The sequence below is a fragment of the Lasioglossum baleicum genome, chromosome 10 (genome assembly GCF_051020765.1).
Source record: "Lasioglossum baleicum chromosome 10, iyLasBale1, whole genome shotgun sequence".
Classification (NCBI taxonomy): domain Eukaryota; kingdom Metazoa; phylum Arthropoda; class Insecta; order Hymenoptera; family Halictidae; genus Lasioglossum; species Lasioglossum baleicum.
In genome coordinates this window covers 12074646-12094787 of record NC_134938.1, presented here as the reverse complement: position 1 = coordinate 12094787, position 20142 = coordinate 12074646, and the positions used below count along the sequence as shown (strand labels likewise).

The 20142-nt window shown below is 46.7% G+C and overlaps 1 protein-coding gene across 2 annotated transcripts; it reads right to left on the bottom strand.

The window, feature by feature from the left end:
- Nucleotides 1-77: 77 nt before the first annotated feature.
- LOC143212925 (insulin receptor) lies at nt 78-19929 on the bottom strand. Of its 2 annotated transcripts, XM_076432238.1 has the most exons (8): nt 19233-19929; nt 17207-17384; nt 8157-9405; nt 7193-7604; nt 5275-5428; nt 4666-4843; nt 4424-4589; nt 78-4125 (listed from the first exon to the last, which is right to left on the bottom strand). In XM_076432238.1, the coding sequence occupies exons 3-8, from the start codon at nt 8426-8428 to the stop codon at nt 1096-1098; spliced, it is 4212 nt and encodes a 1403-aa protein (XP_076288353.1). In that variant the 5' UTR covers nt 8429-9405; nt 17207-17384; nt 19233-19929; the 3' UTR covers nt 78-1095. The 2 variants fall into 2 exon arrangements, with proteins under 2 accessions (XP_076288353.1, XP_076288352.1); XM_076432237.1 differs by lacking the exon at nt 17207-17384.
- Between the last annotated feature and the right edge of the window lie 213 nt (nt 19930-20142).

Sequence of the window (20142 nt, the reverse complement as noted above, 5' to 3'; positions counted from 1 at the left end):
GTGTTTTATATTCAGAATCAGCCACGAACGTTTGCAATCGTCCAATAAATATATGTATGTACACATATATATATATCGTTTCCAGATAATCGAAAGCTTCCGGAGTATTGAACCGACGCATGAAGGGGTGGGAATCGATTCCACCCTCGAAACCCGTTCTCTTCCCGTCTACATCTCGCCCCCCCCCACCCTATACGTGCCCGCTGCTTCAGTCGATCGATTAAGAATAATTACGGCCATGAAAAATACTTATCCGGACATCCGTTACTATAAAATAGAGGATACTCTCTTTTTGTCTTCTTGTTCGGCTCCCGGCCCGCTTAAAACCGTCTAGCTTAAGTTATACTTATTGCAAAGATTGTTGGCGTACCTATTGCAAGATACCCGCGCGAGCGCAAACCTCCCATCCGTCCGCGCCATTCCCGTCGAACAATGTCCGCTAAAAATTAATAATCGAAGATCGCTGCTCGCGCGAACGGTATGCGATTAATAAGTAGACTGCGGATCTTTATGTTTTGCATAAACATCCGCGGTCTATCGATAAGGAACTCTGATGTATGTGTGTGTACGTATATATGCGTTTCGAAGGCTGCTCTTCTCCTTGCGCAACCGGAAATTTTTACCTTTCTCCTATAAATTTTTACCTTTTTCATTGATCCTGCAGGATCGAAACTTGGATTTCTCACATCCTCTCGTCTAAATCCACTGGATAACATAGGAAAAAGGTTAAAATTTGTTGGAGAAAGGCAAAAATTTCTGGTTACGTAAGGAGAAGTTTACTCGTTTCGAATATTTAGGTTCCGTGGGACAGCCACGATGAAAGTCAGCTTGAGAGGTAGTTTTCCGACGGAGCCTGCACCTCGAAGAGCTGGTAATCCCGAAGTGGGAACGGATCAAAATTTCTCTATAAAAGATGGAGCAACATCCATCGGGTTGCTTCTATTTACAACATCCCAACCGAGGAAGAGAGAGAGAGTTCGTAGAGATATGTATAGATGAGCCTTGAAGGTGACCATGAAGGTCGAGGCCCGCGTACGGTTTTGTACAAGGTATTTACAAGGTCTTGGACAGGCGATTGGTTCGCCGAGGTGGTTCTCACCGATCCAGAGGCACGTTCTCCAGGTTGGTTGCGTTACCGAAATGTTGGAAACCGTTCCTGAAGATGCGTCCCCTGCTGGTGCCGGCTTTGGTTTGGTCGAGGAGGGTCACGTTGTCCTCGAACTCCTTGACCCACCTGGCGGTCTCGTTGCCCCAGTGGAACCTGATGGGCGCCGCGGGGTGGTAGGGCTTCTTCAAGCCTGACCTGCGGCTTTCCACGCCCTCCGGCGAATGATAGAACGACTTCTCGCAGAAGTCCTGCCTAAGACACGGTTCCAGTTCGCCTACGATCTCCATGAACGTTGGGCGATCGCTGGGCCGCCATTTGAAGCACTTCTCCATGATCATGTGAATATTCTCGGGACAGTTGCGCGGTACGCTAAGCGTCCCCTTGTGCAGCACGTGCCTGAGCACGTCCTCGTTCGAGAAACCTTGATAAGGCATCTCAGCCAGGGTCAGGATCTCGTAGAGAACCACTCCGAACGACCAGACATCCGAATCGGACGTGAACACGCCGTCGGAGAGGTTCTCCGGCGCCATCCACCTGATAGGCAGCAAGCCTTTCCGCCCGATCTTGTAGTAATCCGTTTCGTAAATGTCTCTGGCCATGCCGAAGTCGCCGATCTTGCAGACCAGATCCTTGGACACCATGCAGTTCCTCGCGGCCAGATCCCGGTGCACGTACTTCTTCGATTCCAAGTAAGCCATACCATCAGCGATCTCCGCCGCCATTCGCATAATCCCGCAGGCGTCCGGGACCAGGTCCGGTCTGTCCCTAATCTTCCGCAGATAGGTCTTCAAGTCCCCGTTCTCCATCAGCTCCATGATCACGTACGGAGGGTTCTCGATCGACACCACGCCGAGGAGCTTGATGATGTGGTACGTGGAGAAGTTCTTCATCACCGAGGCCTCGTTCAAAAACTCATTCTTCTCCCTCTGGCTAGACGTCTTCGAGATCGTCTTAATAGCAACCGGCGTGCTCTTGTCGTAGATACCGCGGTACACCATGCCGAAATTACCGAGACCCAGCTTCTCCACGATCTCGACATTCTCTGTGGGTACTTCCCAATCGTCGATCACGTACTTGGTCTCGATGTAGTCCGGGTTCACGCTGGCTATCAGCCTCTCCTGCTTCTTCTTCTTGTGCTGAATCCGCAGGAACACGAAGAACGCCATGGTGATGATAAATAGAAAAGCCAGCATTAGCAACGAGATCAGAGTGATCGGCGCGGCGTTCGACACGTTTATGTAGAAGTGAACGACGTCGGAGAACAGGCCATTCCCGGCCAGAGATGTGGACCTCATTCGCAGACTGTACCTGCCAGGCGTCAGATTCTTCACGAAGAAGCTGGTCAATCTCTCCCTCTCGGTGTTAGCGATGCATTCGGTGATTTTTCTGGCGTCCTTCACGTCTAGATTCATGTACTCGATGATGTACGAGACTGTGACCGCGTTCGGGTTCTTCACCAAGTCCCAGGTCACTTCCACGATGGTGTTGTTAGTCACGTAGACCTTCACGTTCTGCACGTCGTCCGCGTGGTCCAGCTTCCTGGTCCTGCCGCTGGTGTACTGGATCGACGAGCACATTTCCGACTCGTTCACCTTCACGCCGCACGCAGCGATGGAGATGCTGTACCGCGTGAAGTGCCGCAGATTCTTGATCACGAATGAGTTGTTCCCTCCGCTGACATTGTACGTAACGGCGCTCGTGTCTACTAAACCGACGGTGTTCTCAGGTTTCCCAGAGTTCTGCTGCAAAGAGGACGTCAGCTTGTAGAACTTCTCGTCGACGGAATTGTAATTGTTGTACACGCAGTAGTCCCTCCAACCGGGCGAGATGTAGCTGATGGTCGTGTTCTCGTGGCAGAAAATCTCGAACTTCTTCGAGGTGATCACGTTCTCGTGCTGGTTGTCCTTCGTGCAACAGGAATCGGCGTTCATGATGGGAGTCTTCACGGTCACTTCGGGCACCGTATCCTCGACTTCATTCTGCAGAGGGTTCTTGCAGTAGTCCCTGCACGAGATTAGCTCTTCCTCTTCCAGAATCCTGGAGCTGGAGATCATGTAGTATCCTATTGGACCGTTTGGGAAGATGGGCGGCTCCCAGGTGACCAAGATCTCCGAGTCGCTTTTGAAAGTGGACAGAACGTTGATAGGTGGTGACGGCATCGTGCTCCTGGTCCTGAAGAAGATGATCTCCGACTGGCCGACCTGGTTCATCACGAAGTTGTTGCTGTTGCGGGCGTTGAACGTCTTCACGAACACCGCGTACATGGTGTACGGCTTCAGATCGGTGATGTATTTCGACACGGAGTTCTTCCACTTCGGGATGTCGACGTCGAGGATCTGCCAAGCGTTGCAGCCGCCGCAGGCGTTCGATTCGTAGCTGATGTTCTCGTTCTCCGTCTCCATGTAGTTCAACAGGTAGCTGAGTAACTTCTGACCCTCGGTAGGCTTGTAACTGTCCCAAACCAGATCCGCGTAGTCCGGGCCCAGGTCCCTCACCGTGATGTTGATGTTCACCACGTTGCAGGCTACCTTCTCGCCGTTCGACTCCGGCTGCACCTCCATGTCCGTGAAGTTCGTGATGTTCACCATCTTGCTTAACTGCACGATCTTCGAGAGGCACAGCTTCGGATTGTAGTGGAAGAACAGTCGGCCGTTGTCGATCGAGATCTTCTGCTCGACGGGGAACAGGTTCGATAAATTCGGATTGTCGAGTACCGCAAGGCTGGCGTTGTTGATGTCCAGCTTTTCTCCGCGGATCACTTTTAATTTCTTGAAGAAGTTCAGCGACGTGATCGGGAACGAGTGCGTGATCTTCAGGTACTCGGTGATCTCCTCGATCTGGCCGAATGCTTCTGTCAATTCGTTCATGATGTTCGGATTACCGTTCCGGATCTGGAACTCCAGAGCTCCTTTCACCACGGTCGTGCCGCGGAACATCTGCGCGTCCGAGATGTGACGAATCAGAGCGCCGTGGTTCACTTTGCGGCATTGGCGCACGCAGACTCGGCACGTGGTTATCTGCAAGAGGAAGTTCGTGTTACTAAGAGAAGACACGGCGCGGACGAAATGATGGAAAGACCTCGGAGATCTCTTAAGGGGGTAGACTCGTTTCTAGGATTGCCAGGGTTTCGGGTTCCAAAGATGGGGTTTAAAAGATCAATCTAGGCCGCAAGCTTCCCAAATTGGCCAACTTTCGCGTTTACGAGGCGTAATTTGCATTATTCAAAAGCATACAGGGGCGCTATTTTCATAAAGCTGCGACAGCTACATGCTCATTTTAGCAAAATAGGGAAACCTAGATCGAATGGGAGCTTACATTGTACTGATCTACAGCATCCTCGTATCCTTCGGGACACTGGGTCAAGCAGGATCCGTTGAATGGCCTCCAAGCTAGCCCTTCCTCCTGCTGGTACCTCCTCAGACGACTATTGAACTTCAGGCACTCATCCTTGGCGATGCAACGTCTCGAGAGGTAAGCGTACCTGGAACGTCAATTCAGCAACTCAGAAAAGGTGCTCCTTGCTGGTAGAAGTGATTCAATCAGGTCTGTGTACTCACAAGTGAGGGGGGCAGTTCTCCACGCATCTTCCCTCGTGTTGATAATGCTTGCAGACGTAGCAGTCGCTATCGGTCGGACCACGACACTCGCCGAGACACTGTTTGTGGCATTCCGACTTTTGCAATGTTTGGCAGTGCTGCGCGGTCCAGCAGAGACCTTGCGGACAGTGCGAGCAGCCTGGAACACGAAGAATCCCGGAGTTAAGGAGGTAGACTCGTTGCCAGGATCGCAAGGGTCCAGAATGCGCCTTCTCATTTCTCGATAATGCAAAGATGGGCTTTTATAGTAGTCAAAAGCGCTAGATCAGGGAGTTCCAACTTGGGAGGAGGTGTGATCAATGGTGGGGAACTTGCGACTCTTGGAGGGGAGCAAGTTGGAACACTCTGCGCTAGATGGAGGATCAATCCAAACCATTGTCTCCCACACAAGTCCTACTTTTACGTTTACGAATGGTAATTTGCATTGTTCGGCAGCATGTAGCTGTCGCAGCTTTATGAAAACAGCTAAATTTGACACCAAACAAGAAGGAACCTAACAGGACACCAACGGGACTAGTTGGCTAGATGACCAAGAAGGTTAGAAAAGACAACGTGGACTTGGACAAGTACTTGGACAAGAGGATTCCTCCCGGTTGTCCCTGATGACGTTCTCGCCAGCCGCCACGATCAGGTCCCAGTCCAGGTTGTTCGTGTAGCAGAGGGCCGGGTTCTTCTCGATCCTGATGCTGCCCCTGGAGATTTCCACGAGCTTCTTCAGGCCGATCTGCAAGAAGAAAAGACCGGGTGAACGCGAATCAGATATTGCCAGCCAGAGGTCGAACGACCGGTTAATTCGATTGGCTAATTAACGTCACTTGACCGGCCGGGTCAACTAGCCGCGCCAGACGAATTGCAACACAACCACGAAGACCCAGCGGATCCCGCCACGGAGTCGCCGTGGGAATGATCGATCCGGAAAATTAGCGTTCGATCCCGCGAACCAATCCGACTCCTAATGTCTCGGTGCTTCGCACGTGTAAAGCTGCGTCCACACCGAATCGATACCTCGGAAGAGAAAAAGAAGAACAAGCCAAGAAACAACAACAGGCGATGAGAGGTTTGTTGCTTCGGTGTGGACGTGCCTGAAAAAGACCTTTCAAGAAACGAACATTAATTGCAATAATTACTAAGTCGGTCTGTCTTGTCACTCTGTAGTTTCGCTACGAGTTATGCTAATAAACAACGTCTTAGTCGGTCGTTTATGCTGATTGCAAATTTTTCAGTGCCAGTTTAACTTGAAACGGTTCAGTTTGCGCACGAAACTATATTTTGCGATAACACACACGCGTATACATATACAGACACACGCCGTGCAAAGTAACGGGAAAGTTTACTTTTCTACTCGTTCCCGAACGACAAAAAGCGACGGGCGACAAATGTTTGCGATCTAACAAGCGAATATTGATCCACGGTTATTTTCAGGAACAACACGCCGCCTACGGAAATCCAGTCGACCGCAGGTCAAACAGCCCTTCCGTTTCGCGGGGGCTTCACGCTCGTTGTAAAATATTTGCGGTGCTAACAGGAGTCTTATTTCACATTTTTTCCCCCAAGCGCCGCGAGCGCCGCGCCGTACCGGTGAAAATATTGCTTGTCATTATTGAATCTGAAATAACACGAACTTTCTCTGTACTCGCACCGCAGACAATATTTTTCGTAAAAATACTACGTATTTGCTAGATCTTAATTATTACCCTACATCACGTTCGAGTACAGTCTTCCCTCGCATAGTGTGACTTTCGTCTGCACGCATAGTGTTAGTTATTTCGTTGCGAAGGACCAAACAGCGATGAACGTGGATACGAAACTTTTTTATTTTTTGTTTCTTACTTCCAGAATTTTTACTAATATATTTGCGAAATTTCCCTGGTTAAAACAAGACCGAACACGACAGAGTTCCAAACATATTTACCTGTATCATACCGAGTTATGATCACACTTTAAATCGGTAGATATGGTCGAAATTGTGTCGTATTTGGACTGATCTTAATTCGAAAAATCTCACAAACACGTCGCTAAAAGTTCTGTAAAAAAAGCAATGAAAAATATAAAACTTTCCCAGTCCATTATGTTCACAAACGTGAAAGAACAGTAACACTATGCGAGGGAAGACTGTAATCCTGTACAAAAGTGCCTCAAAATCGTGCTTAGAGCTAGTGTCGCCAGATGAGGGGAGAGAACGGATGGAGGGGAAAAGGTTACCCCCTCTGCCAGTACCGGACACACGCAGAAGCTTGGGGGGAATAGCGTCGTAAAAGGGGAAGATAGAGCGGGGACACAAGTCTTCATCTGGCGACTCTGCTTAGGGCCTGTAAACTACTGTAAAGGTCTTAATCCTTTGGCCCTTGTACTACAATTTACGTCTGCAACGATTAGAGTTGTCTATGTCAGAATTGTTAAAGAAAGTACTTGTAAACGAGAATTCACCAACGATTAGAATTATCCACGTCAAAATTGGTAAAGAAAGTTCTTGTAAACGGGGACTCACCTCTTGCAGGTTCTGCATCTCGTAGACCATGAAGGCGTAGTCGGTCAGCAGAATATTGCCGCGTATCACTTCGAGGTTCGGGAAGAGATTAGCGAGACTCTTCAAGCCGTTGACACGGTACAAGAGCACGTAGCCGGTGACCTCGCGCAGCTCGGGGAACTGAATGTCCTGGAATTCTGTCTCGAAGCTGTTCTCGATCAGAACCACCTGCAGATAGCCCTCTATCACCCGACAACCCTTCATGATCGGGAAATACTGCACGCTGTTCCGGATATCGATGCTCTGGCAGATGCCGTCTGCGATCGTCACGTTCTTCAATTTCCTCGGCCTTGGCGTGGTCTTCGCGGGCACCTTCGGGAGGTTGGTCAATTGGCCTGGCGGCGGATTCGTCTTCGTGTTCGGCTCGGATGATCTGCGTCAATGCCGTGCAAGCGTTTAGACCACTGGAATTAGGACAATCGGTCCGGCACGAGAGAAATTGCGCATTCAAGGGCCAAGGTGTACTATATCCCTTCTCTGCAGCAAGCTCCGACCGGAATGGTCCGGTAACCACGCCAGGTTTTGCATTGCTTAACCCCTTGTACAGTCTAACCGTATAGTCATTGGAGAACATCTAGGCATACAATAAATATAAAGTTTCTCCTTTTTTAGGAAATTACGAACTACAAAAAGAGCTCTAACCACTGGCACCGTAAAATAAAGCGTAGGGCAACTCATCCGTCCCCCGTGTCAATTTTACCGTTCTGTAATCTTTAGGTAAATTTGATCATTACGATTTGGCCCCAAGGGACAGATCTAGTTCTTGAAACGAGGGACGGACGAGAGTTAATAAATAAATATTGAATGATGCATCTTTAAGCTAGCGGGTCCCGCGAACCTGGGGTCAATGAACCCATTTACAAACAATTCCTGGCGTTGAAAACCGGAGGTCTCATACGCGAATGCCTAACAGATATGGAAGTACCTAGAGTCATCGATGGCCCTGTTGCTTCTGTGGTTAACGACCTGGTCGTAAAACCGTGGGTCGTCCGTTGCGATGGGGTCTCCGTTCCATCGTGGATCCCAGCTGTTCTTCCGGTTCGTATGATCATACCGATCGTATTCGCCGTGAAGGTTCTTGCCCCAGTAATTCTCCGGCATCCTGAGCCAGGACGTGTCCTGGCAATGAGCCAGCCGCGTAAGTCGCGCCGCGACGCAGAGCAGTACGACGATCAGCAGCGACCACCTCATCCTCATCTCCCTGTCTCATCGACACTGTTCCTATTGACGAAGCTATCGTCAAACCTTCCTAAATTATCCCGCCCCTTGGTTCTTCCACCTCCGCACTCCCGATTAATCCCACCCGATCGATCGCCACCAAGGCTGGCCGTGCGAGCAGACCTCTATCACGGATCACAGAGAGCCACTTGCGCTTGCCAATCTCCAGGATACCCCAGTTTCTCCTTCTTCTGGCTCCTCCTCCAGTTGATTTTTAGCGAGACCCAGCAAGCTTCAGGCTTCTTCCTCTTCGCCTGCAGACGAGTTCTTCGTGGATCCTACAAGCTTCGCGAGAAGCCTCGACTCCAACAACTTCCTCTTTGCAAGGATTTTGACTATTTTAGATGGTGAAACTGATGTGTGATGACCTCCTCCTCATCCAGTCGATTCCTAGCGAGACTCAGCAAGCTTCAGGACTCTTCCTCTTTGCCTGCAGACGAGTCCTCGACTCCTTCACGAGGATCTTAACCACTGCAAATACTGAAACTAATGCTCAAAGGACCTCCTCCTCTAGTCGAACCTCCTCCTCCAGTTGCCTGCAGACGAGTCCTCGCTGGATCCTGCAAGCTCCGATTAGGATCTTGACTACTCCAGATGGTGAAACTGATGATCTGGTGGTTTTTCTTGCGGACTGTGATCGTTTAGTGCCGACATTGGACGATTCCTAACTGCAAAGGGACCCTCCAGCGATTTCCTCTTCGCAAGGATCTTGACCTTTAGACCTCATTCAGCTCTGCGTAACTCTTCCTCTCTTCCTGTGGGGACCGTGATGGACTGGACGACCCCTCAGGATCCCAGCGGAGTCCTGTCGATGAAGACTGCGATGTTTCGGGAAACGCGAACCACTTGTAGCTATGTCTTTCTTGAAGCAACGTCGATGCTCATATCGCGGCATCGTTCAGAGTAGCTTCTTGTTGAAGATGAAGAACTTCTTGGCCCCCATGGTCGCCGACGGCCTGGAACAATCGAATAGACTTTTCAGGCGTTGGCCATCGTAATCATAATTTCCAATCCTCTGAGGAAACCATCTCCTATGTAAATTGCATTATAATAGGTGCATCACGCTCGAGCGGTATTCCTTCTAGGTCACACTCCCTGTGACCGTAGTAGTCATCGTCGGACCCGTGGCACTAAACGATCACTTAACCCATTAAATTCCGACGACCCATTTGGGGAACACGACCGCATTGTCTTGGACGATCGAAATCGTCAGAATTGGGGTTCCCAATTCCGCCAATGAACAATGGTTCGTGCAAACGGCGATATCTGTGGGTGATAGGATTTCAATAATCGGTCGAATCTGTGTGAATTATATACGCTCTGAAAATTTCATTGAAATTGGTTAATTGGTTTACTAGTTATAAACGATCAAAAGTAATAAAAATTGCAATTTTTCAAGATTTTCGGCCTTTTTACTTTTTATCGTTTATAACTCGTAAACCAATTAACCAACTTCAATGAAACTTTCAGAGCGTATATAATTTATACGAGTCGACCAAACACATCTTTTAAATTTTCTTTATAGGCCCAGCTAAAAAAGTGTTGCAAGAATAAGTTTTTACTATTTTTTTTCGCAATTCCGACCAAATGCATTTTTTCAAAATATTTTTTCTTCTAGCCTTACAGAGAAATTGAAGTCGTTTGGTCCATTCATAAAAAAGTTATTCTGATTTAAAGTGTGTTGAATCAGTTATGCTTCTTACTGTATAACGCGCTACTGGGTGGGGGAATAGCGTCGTGGAAGGGGAAGATGAGAAGTGGAGAAGAGTCTCAAAATCTGGCCACTTTGGGTGTACCGCGCTGTAACGGTCAGAGTCCTTGCAACCTAACAGTCATGATCATTATCCCTCCCCCGATACCCAGAATATCGAAAGTGAATGTTTCCCGACCGGTTGAAACGGTGAAGGAAACGAATTCCAGGAACGAAGTTGAAGACCAAGATGTAGAAAATACTAACTCCTTTTGAAATTCACAAACAGTTCCAAAAAGACCGCAACCGGTGCTGGGACACGAACGTTCGTGCAGATGGTTCGTTTCGATGATACGAGCTACATTGTTCCAGTCGTTATTGCGAATTTATGTTGCACCACCGAAAGCGGAACAAGTTTTCTGCATATGAAATCGAACGGCGTGCTGTTACAACTGACGCAGTCCGAATTATTAAAATCAGATTTCCAACCATTTAAAAGCATTCTTTCTATTTTTTTCACAATTTACAGTGACGTGTATACGAAAGCATACAATTCTATAAAATATGTCTTTCCGATATAAGATTGCATATAAAAATGGTTAAATTTTATCTTCTCGATTGAATGTTAACCCTTTGCACTCGAGTGGCGACTCTGAGGCCCCACTAAAAATTGTTATACCATTATTTAAACTATTTTGTATTGGGAGTACAAATAAGTCTCCGCCGTTTGAAATCAGATAGCGCAACCAGTAAGTTATGGCGGCTAGTGTCAGATGTAAGACGTCATATCGTAATATCAGCGTCGTATATTTTTTTCGTGCGAAAACGTCGAGTTTTGAGCCGAATAAACGTCATTTGCGGGAAGATGAAAAACGGCGGAGACTTATTTGTACTCCCAATACATTATCAAGCTTGTACTTAATAAGTTACTAATACGAATAACAAAAAAATCCTATAAAATGGAAATATTCTATGATAGGTCAGAAGAAAAATTTCGTTCTAGAATGGAGATAACTCCGAGTGCAAATGTAATTATATAAAATTGTACTTGATTGTTGTTGTTATAGCGCAGTTCGTTACATGGAATGCGGCTTTCGTAGCGCGTTAACGGAACAACGAGAAATATTTCGGGAGATCCTGGTCCCATTTGCCCGGCAGCCATTAAACGAGCGCGATGAAGGAGAAAATGGAATTGCGGTGGTCTTGTTATTGAATGGTCTGCCGCGTTCTCTTCATTATCCGACAGCAATCAATAATAATCGGTGAAATCGAGAGCCGGAGAATGAACAGGAGACGGTAACGAACGTGTTTACTGGTGTAATTGTTCAATTTGTTATTGAATCGATCGGAAGCATCACGGATTAAGAGGGGCGACTCGGGGGACCCGTTACAACGACTCGACCCAACTTTCTGAAAAATTCTCCATAGGCTTTCATAGTCTTTTTACAGTTAATAATTTTAACTGAATACATATATTGAAATATATTATATGTATATTGATTATATATACATATATTGAAATATTTTAAATGAATATATTGAACAATTCTGCACAGATGAAGAAAAATCTTTATTTTATTTAAAATGACACCTTCGAGTGGAAGTCTTATTCGTGTCTGCTTCGAATATTGCGAGCTATCTGAACACGCGATCTGAGCAAGTGTGCAAGGATGAATAAACTAAAAATTAGAACGGACCGGATTTTCACTTTGTAAAGAAACTAGACTAGTTTTTACGGGAAGCTGTACAGCCGGATCTTAAATTCGAACTGGCACACGAGTCCGCCCATTTATAATTTCAGACGGCTCTGATAACGAGCTGATAAGCGGGAGACTGGCTCGTGCCTGGCCCCTATTTTTTCTTATCGCTTAGTGTGCCCAGGAATTCGAGACGACGCGACTCGTTCCCCCGATGAGAAACGATGGGTTAACATGCTGTGCAAACATTCGGGGAATAATGAATACAATGTATGTAGAAACTTCATTCATAACTGATTGACAAAACAGGAACCGATAGAGGGGAGTACGGTTACCCCTTCCCTGCCACTAGCGGGCCAGTCGCGGCGCAGACGCAACGCCAATCGGATCGCAGGGATGGTTTATGCAATTCGCAATTTTTGTAGACGAATTTGCAGAAACGCGAATCAAATAAAATCTGTGATAGTAGCCTCTTCAGAACTGAAATAAATTAAAATCGTTCTAAATTCTGTTATATTTTCTATCCTAACATTTCTAAAAAATTTTCAAGAGCCATAATTGCATAAAGATCCGCATTCTAACAATGAATACATTCACTTTAGTTCAAACATATACTGTATGTACGATCACAGTATGCACATCGAATAACAAAACAATTTATTAAATTTATAAGACATTCCCGAAACTATCATTTGCGTTTCCTAGGGATTATAATTGTTAAGTAACACATTGGTATTTTGTAAAACTTTATACATACACAGCAGATACATAAATGCATATACGTATATTATAAACATGCGAAGAGTGGGGATGCTCGCGGTTGGAAAGTAGGGGAATAACGCCGTGGAGGGGGAACGGTGGAGTGGGAGAAAAATGTGAATTTGGCGACACTGGGTCCAGTAGACTCTGACGAAAGCCCTTCAAGGAACAAACAAGGCTCGTGACGCAAACGTTCGACGAGGCTGACGCAACGATGCAATTTTTGGCTCTGTGATTTGTCTCCGCAGCAGCCCACACCGGTTGCGGTGGTTACAATCAACGCGAGAGAAATCTCTCTGCCATCGTAGCACCGTCGCCGTCGCGTTGTTGTTTACGTGGGGTAAATATAATTTACGCATCTAGAAATAATCCGCTACATATGTATTATCTTTACCCTGTGGCCGCGTTCGCATTCGTCTTCGTCGCGTGTCCCTGTTCGAGCGAATTTTCCTCTATGCCGGTTGGAAAATTTCGATAGGATAACGACGGCTAGATTACCCAATCAACGGTCAAATTCAACTGAATCCGCAATCGTCTGGTTAACGAACGCCACTTCATCCAAATATAACTACGCGATCGATTCGATTCAGCTGAATCGGCTGGGTCCTATTTACTCTTTTCAAAAATTTTTGTCTAACTTTTTTCTACGCCACCCCCCAGAAAAAATTTCACAAATTTTTCGAAAACCGATTGTTTATCGAAGAAAAGTAATAAGATATAAACAGTAGCGCATTATAACTAGTTGGGGTCTTGGGCAAAGTAGAATTTCGGGGCCCCCAAGCCCCCTTTAATTTGGGGCCCCGGGCATTTGCCCAAGTTGCCCATAGGGTAACGCGCCACTGGACATAAGCAGATTTTGTTGAGCATATTTTTCGACAGTTTAGAAGATATTCTAATTATTATTTCGATGTTTCATCCATTTGGGGCACGTTTTGACTGAACACTCGGGAATCCAGTGGCGAAACGAACAACCTAATGAAATCCCGCCGGGTGGACTCGAACGAAATCACCGCGGAATATTCATGCAGCTCTCGCAGGGAATGTAGCGCGAGCTGCGAAAATGTGGCACGGTATTCCACAAAGCAGAGACGGACAAAAAAGAGCGGAGTACAGAGTACACACGTGGGGCTCGGAGTCTCATCTCGAGTTGTTTGCGAACCGTTCATCGATTCCCGAGCAATCCAAGGGTGAGCACACAAATCGAAAGCGAAGGGACATGTTTATGGACCAGTCTCTATCCTATACTATTCGCGATAACGAACTGAAATGATGGTTTTGTTTAAACATCCACCGGCGAATCGATTCTTACCCGGTCTCCAGTGTCGCTAGAAACGACCAAAACTGGACGGGTTTACCTCTCCACCACCACAAGCACACTCCAATGTTCCCCACTAAGCCGTCGCGGCCGTCGTAACGTGTCACATATTACTCTGATCATTAGAGAGGGGGTAAATTGATCTGGCAACCAGGGTTGCCATCTGTGAGTCCCGCCATGCCCCTTGCCCTTCCACCCCTCGCCCATCTGTGCTGCGGAGCTCGCCTTTGCTTCCCCCACTCTTCCCACTAACGCTGACGCATCAAGCAAATAGTCAAGCTAACGAGTGTGGGCGAGGGGCGAAAGGGTAAGGAGCCCGGCGGGACTCGCAGATGGCAACCCTACTGGCGACACTGCTCCGTTCCAACCCCCTCTCTGCCAGTATCGGATAAGTCACGTGACCGGGCCTTGGCAGAAGGGGAGAGCGTCGTAGAAGGGGAAGGTAGAGTACTCGACTACGAGAAAACATTATTCTCTTTCCTCGACTTATTGTTTCATGTAGATCCACTTTTTTACAGCTTCTACTTCCAGACGAATTACCGCCTGAAGTAAAAAGGAAGAGAACACTTCGGTGTTTATGGTAAAACAAAAATGGACGAATGTTAATAAATCTTTAGTGCAAATATATTTGGCGTAGATTAAAGTACAGAGCAGCTTCTACTTCCAGACGAATTACCGCCCGAAGTAAAAAGGAAGAGAACACTTCGGTGTTTATGGTAAAAAAAAATGAATGAATGTTAATGAATCTTCAGTGCAATTATGTTTGGGGTCGATTAAAGTTCAGAGCAGCTTGTGCCGCCAGATGAACTACATACCGCCTGATGTAAAAAGGAAGAGAACACTTCAGTGTTTATGGTACAACAAAACTGGACGAATGTTAATAAATCTTTAGTGCAATTATGTTTGGGGTAGATTAAAGGGAGACGAGGAACGCGAGGAACGGCAGTAAAAATTCAGATGTCCGGGGACGATAATTATGGAAAGTTAACTTTCTTCGCATAAAGCTGTCCCAGGTGCGTGGCAGGTGCGACAAGCGACATTGTATCGAGGAGAGGGTATCGGACGTCGAAAGCGAGCCTACTCCCGCGAATAAACGTCCGAAACCAGACACCCAACTTCGTACTCGAGATTTTGCGTACGCGCTGCATCTACATCTACATAACCGGAATGCTGATTTGAAAGATCGTCCAGCGCACAATAGGAGGCCAGTTAAATGCACGCGCGAGGGGTTAATGACTTTGGGAATGGGTCCGGTGCGGAGGAAGAACCTGGACATGTCCCTTCTGTCGATACAAATCGTAAATCAAAGGCAGAAGAGCTCATTCTCTCTCTCTCTCTCTCTCTCTTGCTCTCTACCGACCCCCCATGGATCGATCGCCGATCTATTTTCACGCGACGGGAATGCGGAAGCGAGGCTAGCAAGAATCACCGTGAGAAAATGCGTGAGGAATCGACCGCCCACGTGCTCCTGTTTCGTCGCCTCGACGAGCCCTCAGGGGTGTAGCTTTGGGTGCTAAATTTCACAATTTTTTTCAGGAGAATTGCTGAGCCTTCTGCGTTGGGATTTTGCACACGCATTTATGGGTATTTCAGACGCCTCCGTGATTTTTTAAAAGTGAAAACAATAAAAATTGCGTGGGTTGTAAATATTTTTACAGGGCACGGTTCAAGGAGGTATTCCGAAAAAATTTATGAGCGAACGGTCCTAAACATCGTCAATTACTATAGTTACGAGAACGGTCCGCCGTCCGAGAGTTGGAGGGCAAAGATCCGCGGTTCGGCGAATACGTTTGCACGGTTCGAAAACGGGAATGAAAGAAAACGAAGTCCAATTTCATTCATGAGAAGAGCAAATCATCGGGAGGAGCCAAGCGATTGCACGGCCGGTGGCCCGATAACGTTATCGCGACCAACGTATCTGTTACGCGAATGTTGCTCGTTGATTTTTCGAAATCGACTCGCGTTACATAAACCGAGTAACCTGCTTTCAAACGGTGATTTGGTGTCTGCGCGATTGTTGTGTTCGATCCACCGATTTATTAATCGAGAACACATATTCCTAGACTGCAGATTTCGAGCATTTATAAAAAGAGGATACAGTAAATCCTCTATTGTACAATGTATATGATCTCACTATGATCTAGGTTTTGCGTGATGACCTTTTTTTTTAGCCAAAATATCTGTCAAACGTACCCAAAATTTTTTTCTTGGGGTGTGGGGGGACTTTGCCCCCTGGCTCCCTCCCTGGGTGCGCCACTGGACAATACTGTACATATCACTTTTGGCCTAGTCAATTTATTAAGGCCTTAAATTACTTCATAAAAACAACAAGTTTATGATTCCTATTATTTTATGCTTTTATTTTATGATTTTACGCTTTTATTCATAAACCGTGCGGCGGAGGAGCTATTTTGTCCGCATAATTGACCGAGCGTGGTCGCAACAGAAAAAGGAGAGCCTCTGGCTCCGTCGATCGATGCGTGGCTTTTGTGTATCGCATCACGGCGGACGCTTCCAAAACACGCAACACACCAATTCTCCTCTTTCCCGTCGTCACTTAGCCGGTAGTTTTTCAAGGCTTCGAGGATTTCACAAGACTCACAAGACACCTCGTAGAGTCTCGCCGCAACAACGGTCGCACCAAATTCCTTTCTTTTCCCCTCACTTCGTTCCGGGGATTATTTGGGACAGCTAACAGCTGGCTAACGATTGATTCGAATCTCTAGAACGCGGCCAAAATCTCTTGAACGACATTCTACAACTGCGAAATACAAATTGTCTAGCATTGTACGTAGAGTACTGTACAAAATACTGTATAATTTCGTGTACAAAAAAATGATTTAAGAGTTTTTGTTTATACACTCTCTTTCTTTTAGTAAGTTTTATCATGTTGCAAAAGCCGCACAGTGTCGCTAAAATTTGTCCCCACACTCTAGCTTCCCTTTCCACGACCCAGTCACGTGACGCGTTCCGTCTCTGTCACGTGACTAATCCGGTAGGGGGAGAGGGCGACTCTGAATCCGCAGTCTGGTCACGATCGTAATATTCCCGAACATGAACTAATGAACATTCATGAGACGCCCGATTTGTACCACTGTCGTGTAAAAACGTGAAATGTGTGCGCACATGGTCGGATTGTGCACGCGCGTTTCACGAAGAAGATAATTCGAGCGTGTTTACGACGCGCAGTTGCTCGAACGACCAATAAAAAATGGAATTGAATGAAGGAAGAAACGGCTTCTCGAAGGTTAAACCGTCGAGTTACACCGGCTGCAGACCACGCGTCGCGTGTTTACCTTATCCCACCTCAAACAGGTTGGTGCGCATCGAGCGACGGGATTATTCCTCCTCAAAGAAAGGCTTTGTCTTTTCTCCGTTTAATTACGGATATCTGCCGAGGCGAGGGGAAAATGCCGGATAACAACAGCTTCGAGTCTAAAGCCGATCTAGAATCTACTTGAACCTGCTTCCATCCTGAAAAATCAGAGAACTAGGAAACTTCAGGGACATTTAGGGTCAAAAATATAGTCGATTTAATAAGTGGGGGAGGTAAACGACTAGCAAATCCAATTTCCCACGAGTTATAAAAATAATTTTGTTGCTCGAAGCGGTACAAGCAACGAAGGTCAAATCTGATTTTTGTAAACACGCGTGACGCATCTCGCGTGGCGTCTTCCGCAAAGCCCGACGCTCGACACTACGTGACAGGGAAAAAAGGCGCGTCATACGTGTCTGTCGACAAAAAGGGATCGACAATTTATTATTAACCCTCGCTGACTCACGCCCCATTGTTTGCATGGAAGTTTATACGACCCCAAACATAAATAAATTTTTATCGAATAAAATAACTACATACTTCAGCGCGAAATAAATATTTGCTTGTGTAGTCGATACCTGTGTCCACGCATGAAACACTAAATTTAAAATTTTGAAAATGGAATCTTTTTATTAATTTCAACGCATTTTCTGTAATATATTTTAATCTGTATCGTCAAATTTCTCTGGATGATTTCGTTAAAAAACCAGAGAAATATGAACGAACACAAGAAATTTGTGATAAAATTCTAAAATTCCTCCTAAAATTTTGCGGAAACGAAAAATTGCGTTATCTCGGGGAGTAAAAATAATTGTAATGCTTTTGATTTATATGCGAAGGGATTCATTTATTTTTATTAATTTCTAATAGTTTGTTCTGTATTCGAAAACCGGGGTGTGGCACGTTAATAGGTACCTCCACACCCTGAACGCGATGATTAAAAGTTCATTACTTGGACGATACATCCTCGGGGGAAAGGGATTCGCACGCGTCGAGGTACAACAATAACAACGCCGTAGGCGAGCGGTTCGAGTCGCCATTGCCGGAGAAGAAGGAAGGGTTGGTGACGTCGCGCGAGATCGAGTGTAATGGAGCGAGACGGCTAGACTAGATAGAGGAAGAGAGAGGATGGTACGCGATGAGGTTGAGGCGGGACAAAGATAGAGGAGATCGTGTCCCGTATTGCGTAGTAAGCGGTTGAATGGATTACGTCACACGACAGAGCGAGAACCTTAGTCAGAGCTATAGTCAGAGGCCGTACACGAGTAGGGCATGTCGCGCGAGGAGCTATCGTTGATAAACGTTTGATTGTCGCGTGGCAAATCGTTCGTTTTCCATCGGAAACTTCAGCCAACGTATCCGTGCTGACAGGATGCGTGTGTCACTACCACAGCCTTAGACCATATACAATCGGTGTTTGTCAGGAAGAACGACGCATGTCACATAAATTTCAAAATGACCGGTTCCAGATTTTTTATTTTACGATTATCGATATAATAAGACTTAAATTCATAAGAAATGATTGTATTTAGTGGAGCACATATTACAATAGGAGCTGCACAAAGTCTAAATAAAAACAATCTGTACCTTTATGGCTCGGTAGGTTTAGTGTTAGTTTTGGACATCGGTTGCATCATGTTTTTCAGCCTTTCGAATCTACTTTAATAACGTTTCTTCTGGTAAACACAGGAATCCTCTACTGTATAAGCTCGAATTTTTTTAAATTGTCAGATGCGGCGTTTTTCCTTGCAACCACAGAATTATTTGTGCCGTGTCTGCAGGTTTATATGGTCTAAGACCACAGCCGAATGCACGCGCTCGCGCGAACACGACAGCTAAAGTACGATATATGCGCAGCATGTTTTCCACGCATATACCTGCGTGACAGGATGATGCCCAGACACGCCGGTGTATGTGTGTCTGTCGTGGTTCATCCGCTCTGTTCAAGGAAACGATCGATCGTGAAAGATTAAGGGATACATACTGTTTTTAGGGAAACGTCCTACCGTTTTATCCAAGTCCGTTAAATGGCCTCGGGGGGAGGTACCCTCTCCCACGTCGCACCCCACGTGTTTCCACGATGACCAAACACAACAGAGTTTCTACTCTTCTCCACATACACACGCCGGGCCCCGGGCGTCTCTATTCCTTTTCTCCCTTCCGCTTGTCCCTTTCTTCCGTTACGTTTGCTCTCTGTCTCCCTCCTTCTTTCACAAACTTCTTTATTCTTCCACTGTGCACGTCTCTACGCGCGCACACGCGAACACTCACGAACACGCGCGCGCATCGCCGTGGCTCGTGTCGTCCTCTCCTGTCTCTTCCGCACGCCAAGGAAGAGACAAGGACAATTCGACGTTTTTCTTTTCTTCCAGATTTTGTATAATACTTCTTCACTAATCACTGTTCGAACAACAGAGGGAAACTAGCACCGCGTTCCACGTGGGTAAACGTGTCCCCTTCAAAACAACACGGCCCCCGTCACCACAGCCGCGCGTCCCATGCTGCGCAGCCCTAAACTCTCGAATACTATGCCGAGGAGGACTGTCCACAATTCAGCGGTCGATAACCGCGGTAAAGGAAATGATAACGTCTTACAGACGCAACCCGAACTGAACGTGCACCAACATCTCGACGAACGAGTCAGCTGGTACTGATCATCACAACCGCTGACTTCGCCACGGGTTAGGGTAACCGTGAACAACGACGTCCCAGTCTCTACTAAAGTCCGATACACACGCCGCCATTCGTGCGACAGCCTATACTAATCCCAGGGTCGCAGATGCTACAGAGAGCCCTCTGGCAGCGTTCTGTTAGGTTTTCTTTCGATTTCTAACCGAACCGGGAAAATCGTTGGGCACTGAAAACTATCGACTAATTGTAAGTTGATAGTATAAATCAAATAAATACAGTTACAGT